This window comes from Engystomops pustulosus, chromosome 2 (assembly GCF_040894005.1).
Source record: "Engystomops pustulosus chromosome 2, aEngPut4.maternal, whole genome shotgun sequence".
In the NCBI taxonomy this organism is placed as follows: Eukaryota; Metazoa; Chordata; class Amphibia; order Anura; family Leptodactylidae; genus Engystomops; species Engystomops pustulosus.
Genome location: NC_092412.1, coordinates 81255305 through 81261304, shown reverse-complemented (window position 1 = coordinate 81261304; position 6000 = coordinate 81255305). Strand labels below are relative to the sequence as shown.

General features: G+C 40.3%; 1 protein-coding gene across 1 annotated transcript in view; it reads right to left on the bottom strand.

Moving 5' to 3' along the window:
- Nucleotides 1-232: 232 nt before the first annotated feature.
- UCHL3 (ubiquitin C-terminal hydrolase L3) overlaps nucleotides 233-6000 on the bottom strand; it is a 38807-nt gene continuing 33039 nt past the window's right edge. The window contains exons 7-9 of the mRNA XM_072135351.1: nucleotides 4651-4726; nucleotides 4074-4132; nucleotides 233-457 (exon numbers count right to left, since the gene is read on the bottom strand). Coding sequence (XP_071991452.1) covers nucleotides 374-457; nucleotides 4074-4132; nucleotides 4651-4726 — 219 coding nt within the window. The 3' untranslated portion in view covers nucleotides 233-373. The remainder of the gene's footprint in view (nucleotides 458-4073; nucleotides 4133-4650; nucleotides 4727-6000) is intronic.

The window sequence follows — 6000 nt, the reverse complement described above, 5'->3', positions numbered from 1 at the left end:
ACATAGAACACTATAATATTTAGTATATATATAAAACTACAGTTTTATATGCTCTAGAAATTGTATGTATTTCAATAAAAATGGAAATAAGTAGGAATTAGAAGAGGTGTATCAAATACCCAGGTCAGATATGATTTGTGAGTGGGAGTACAACCCGTAGTTTCTATATTGTATATATTTAAGCCTCTTTTTTAAGGTTTATTATGTTACAATAAACACAAATGCAGAGGTGTCAGAATTGGTAAACTCTGTCATTTTATTAGCAATGTACAGTACTCTGAGATTTGCTCACAAAGACATAAAATTCATTTTCATCACGTGGCTGTATTCCAAGTCTTGGCCATTTTAGTGTTCTGCCCCAGTCCCGACTTTGTTATGCTTTAGAGAAAGCCACTACAGAAAATCTCAGCTCATCTGGCTCAAGCTGCATAAACTTCCTGCAAACTTCAATGGCATCCTGGAAGGTGGGAGAAAGAAGAGACATTCAGTATCAAAGGAGATAAGCCTGCTCGCTACAAGATTAGACACTTGCCAAAAACATTCATCTTGTGAAAGATCAATAAGAATGATTGTAATACACATTAAGGGTCATATGATGACTTTGGGTTTTTCATCGTCCATCACTTGTGATTGCAAGTTACATTGCTGGCAAGCATGTCTCCCTCCCCATTGTCTGCAGGGATGGAAAATTTATGAAGTAACAAAACATGGGAACGGCCAGCATGAATCTAACCACCACAGCTCCACGTACTTATAATGAGAGGGTAGGTCATGTAACCACAACAATTTTTAAAAATAACTTAAAAAGCGCCTTTAATAGTGATTGCATTGTAATAATAACCTGATAAGCAATGTCATGCCTATGTATGCTGTGCAGGGGCGCCGCATATGGCAGCCCGTATTCTGTGCAGGGGCGCCGCATACGGCATGTATACAGTCATATGCACACATTTATGCACTCAAACATACAGTAAGGGCTCCGCGGCCGCATTTCCTTTGGGTTTCCTGAATTTTTCAGTTTTGCGCCAAATTCCCCCGTGATTGGATTTCGGCACAATCGCGTCGGCTTTCACGCGACAGAAATGGGGGGGGGGGTCGTGGCCGTCGGATTAAAAAAAACGAAATGTGTCTCAAGATCAAGCACTTACATGCACCGGGGAGAAGAACGTTAACTCCGGGGACCTCGGCGCAGCAGCGACACCTACTGGATATCGGGCGCATGACCTTAGTGAATCCTGGCAAAACCTGAATCCTCGTAGGAGATCGCGTTGCGGGATCGCGACTGGACCGGGTAAGTGAGCCCCACTATATACAAACAGGGGCAAACTTATCATAAAATATTGGTCATAACCCTGCGTTCCAACAGTTTTTCCCCGGCAACCCCGATTCTTCTAAATTATGCAAGTACTGGCCAGGAACTCATACCACATACTTTATAAAGACCTATACAGTTGAAACATTGCACCATACCTCTGATAAATAAAAGAAGACTTTTGATTTAAAGGAAATCTACCATTTGATTTGATGCATTATGAACCAAACTTATATTGAGAATGCTGTAGTTACACTGATGTAGGATCATATCTTGTTTAATCCCTGAGCTGAGTGGTTACGCTGACCTCGGGAAAGTTGGATTGACTTCAGCCTGCTTGTAACATGGAGTTTCCTGAACTGTCCAGACAGGACTAATCAACCTGAGCTGGATCTCTCATAAACAGTATGGTGCAGAGATTGATTACTTCTGCCTGTCAGGCACAACACACTGATTATATCATTCTCTCAGCAGTGTATACTTAATGTGAGAGGAGAAGTGTCAAGCCCCAACTCAGAAGCGACAAATTTTATAATTGTTTTTTCAGCAAAACCACTCATCTCAGGGATTAAACAAGATATGTGCCTGCATAAGTACAGCTACAGCATTCTCAAGGTATGTCTGGTTAATAGTGCATTAAATCAAATGGTAGATTTCCTTTAACACTTCATCCTGGAGTCCTGCTGATACAGTATGTACAACTTTTGGATTCTGGCAATTAGGATTAACATCTGGCAATCATCCCTACCTATATGTAAGTTAACACTAATTTGCTGGTTGACCGTATGCTGTTACACACATGAATTTGTGTATTTACACTCATACAGCACAGACAAACACACACAGCAGAAAGGTGAGCCGTTTGGCTAGGTAATTCAGACAATGTACTGTATGCAGAAACAGCAATGTGAATGTACATGTGGACATAAATTATCTATGATACCCCTAAAGGGGTTGTTCCAGGCAAATGAAAAATACAAATGTGGCCGATGGGGAGCTGATTAAAAAGAAAATGCTATATTTACCTCTGCGTTCCCTTACCATGTCCTGCGGCAATGTCTCTCTGGTCCATGCAAGGAAGCTGCACTGTTAAGAGCTTCCGTCTGGTCAATGTGGCTGGAAACACTCACCCGACCCCTATTCCAAGCACTGAATCAGGCACGGAGATATGGGGACGAGTGGAAGCTGGTATGAGCACATGGGACACAGAGAGGGATTGCGGATGGAAGTACAACTTTAGGTTTTTTTTTTTATCATCCCCCAATTGGCCACATATGTATTTTTCATTAATCTCTGACAACCCCTTTAATAGAACAAAGCTTCAAATATAAATAGTAAAAGTTTGGCCATACAGCAACTCAAAATCCTTCTATTCATTTTTTAAAAAACATCACATGCAACTCATTCTTACTGCAGACATTTCCATCTTGTACATTTCTGGTCAGGAAGATGCTGCTTTGTAGAAGGGCATGAAGAAGCTATAGTCTCAGGAAGTAAGGTACTTCTTATTGTTACAATGATTCTATACATCCCATGTGGATTCTAATGGTTCTCTGCACTGGTACTTCTAGAAACAAAATCACGACTACCAGTAGGAAATGCCTGCTGCTATCCAACCCTGGGCTGAAGAATGAATAGGAAACAGATGAAAATTAAGGAGCAGAAAGGTTTCCTTCCTCTAAACACTATGATGAGCAGCAATTACCCCGATACCAGGATATTGGGTAAACATGACAACTACAAGACTATAACACTTGGCCACTGCTTATCTCAAAACAGTGCTGGTATAAACCTGCCCTAAATAGACCGATTAGAACATGTGGCGTACTCCATGCTGAAGATTCCTTTTCCTGCTAACTCTCACCACTGACACTTATTTCATACAACCAAAGCATTACCGGCTTATTCTTATCTCATAGCATGATAACAGATACCAAGATTTCCACTGACTTTATGATGATAATAATAAGACTTTATATAGCACAATCAAATTCTGTAGCGCTTTACAATACTGATGACTTGATTATCTGTCATGAATTGGTATTCCTTGCTGTTCTACCAGCTTGAACCAAAAAGTTTATATTTTAATAAAAAGAAAATAAAGTCTGGAAACACACACACATATGCAGCAACAACTACACCTTTATATAGTGTTTGCGCCTTGTTGTGAATACTTACAGCCCTGGTTTAGATACGGAATTTGGCACCTTTAATGAGTCAAGTGACAGTGCCCAGGATAAGTTTCTCCAGTATACACTGCACAACTCATGCTAATCCCTCACTACTGAATCGTGTATCAAGCCCATTGATGCTATTCCTATGTATTTTGCAGGGTTTAATACCCAGGTCCTCAGGGAGCATTACTGGCATAGTATCAGTGACTGCGATCCTGCCAATCAAGTGTATATTTAAATAGTTGACTCCGCCCACTGTTGCTGTTGTGTCCCTCTGGCAGTCCAATCACAGCAGAGAGATGATTTTCCTTAGTCTCTCCCTTCACTCTGTGCCATGAACATGGGCAGGTGGGCGGAAATGATGCTCCTTATTCATGGAGATATTACAGCACATACCCGACATTCTCCAATGTGCCCAATAGATAACTTATAGACAACGCAACCTAAGTGCACCGCTGCGCAATAGTGTAGAGCAATGCCATATACGTCAAGTGGTTTTCCCAGGAATAAAAAAAAATTATAATGACCCATCCTTAGGATAAGTGATCAGTTTATACCAGTGCAGGTCCAACACGTTATGCACTTACTTCTAACAGTGTGTCCTCACTAGTTGTCCCATGGTTTATTGGAAAAGGCTTATTTCCATCTATAACATAGAAAGAAAATTGTGAAAACATAACTATACAGCCAAGTCCCAGAATTAAAACACATTAAGTCCCAAGATCAACCCCCAACCCCAGTTTTTACTTAGTTCACTTGAGTGGAGCTGTGCTGCTCAGTTGACTAAAACATGAAGGACCAATTACATGAAGGACACCATGATGATGCAGAAAAATTACATCTATCACAGTAATTGGAAAATTGTGTGTATCACAACCTTTGACTTTTTCACACCATATACTTGACATTTGATAAATTCACCTAAGGCTTCTCTCACACGAACGCAGGCTATGCCCGGGCTTGAACTAGGGGGAACATACGTTAAGATGAAGGGGTGATCGCTCCTCACACCGCGCAAGTGCACGTGTGTCAGGGCTGTGCACAATGCACTTCTATGACGGCGGTATGCTAGCTGTCATTCATACGGCTGGCATACAGCTACCATATAGATTGTGTGAAAGGGGCCTTACACTGTACACACATACATGGATATGAAATAATTACCAAGTTCATAGAGATGACCTTGTACATGGACAAAAGCAACAAAGTGTAAATCAACTTTATCATCTATATTGGGTGCCTGAAAGAGAATAAAAACAGCAGTCATTAACAGAGCAGCCATACAACATACTCTCTACAAGTTGATGGGTTAATTAGAATCTTATAAGGAATTTGCATACTGAGCTTCAGGGTAGGGAGCAGGAATTCTTCAACTTGTGTAGTTGGGCTGGTACTACATCTCATCTCTGATAATACCGATTAAGTTCTTGTAACAGGTCAAACATGTTTTACAAAATTCCCCAGTTATCATTGGCAATAATTGTGCTGTGGACCCCACAAAAAAAAAACAGTGAACTTATTGACTTCAATATAAGCCTGGGATGGGAAATGCATTGGTCACATCCACCCAAACTCTTGAAATGCCCAGCAGCCTCCCCCCCCCCACTCATTCAATGCCCTGCAGCAGCCCCCTTATTATATAAAAATAATAAACACAGTACTTGCCTCTGGCGCTCCCCGCAGCTCCTCTTCTCTCTAGGGTTCCTGTGTGACTAGAGACAGGTCCATGCACTCTGCCTGCGCATACACTATTATGTCTTCAGGCGGCAATACTGCTGCGTCATAGTGTATGCAGGGGCAGAGTGCATGGTCCCATCTCATGCTGCTACACAGGAACCCTGAGAGAAAAGAGGAGCTGTGGGGAGCGCAGATAAGTAGTAATTTTATTTTATACACACACACAAATATAATATAATATATATATATATATATATATATATATATATATATATATATATATATATATATATATATATATATATATATATATACACACACACACATATATATACATTTATATACTCAAGTATAAGCTGAGTGGGGCTGCTTCAACTTAACATATCTACTGAAAAACTTGGCTTATACTCGAGTACATACGCTATATGATTTGTGCTCAGGCCATCACTGCAGCCAATCACTGGTATCTAAAACTGATATAAGAACAAAACCTTATAAGGATGGTAACAGTGAGGGCTACTTAACGAAGGACTTGTAATAGGGGGGGGGCTTTTTTTTTTTTTTCTTTAAATATAATTCACTTTTTACAGCATCTATTGGCATTTCCTGACATACCATACATGCCTGAGATCAGCTTCACCTTTTTAGTGTATACAATTTTACTTAACAGTGTATTCCAGAAATCTCTAAGATTTGAAACTTGTCTGATTTTTTTGTGAGGCTCCTTCCTTTCTTAGCACATGACAATCACATGTTCTGGATTTAAGGAAAGAATTTTGTATTCCTGGCACTCTTCCAGAATGCCACACATCTGCAGCAATCTCTGTTTATAGATCA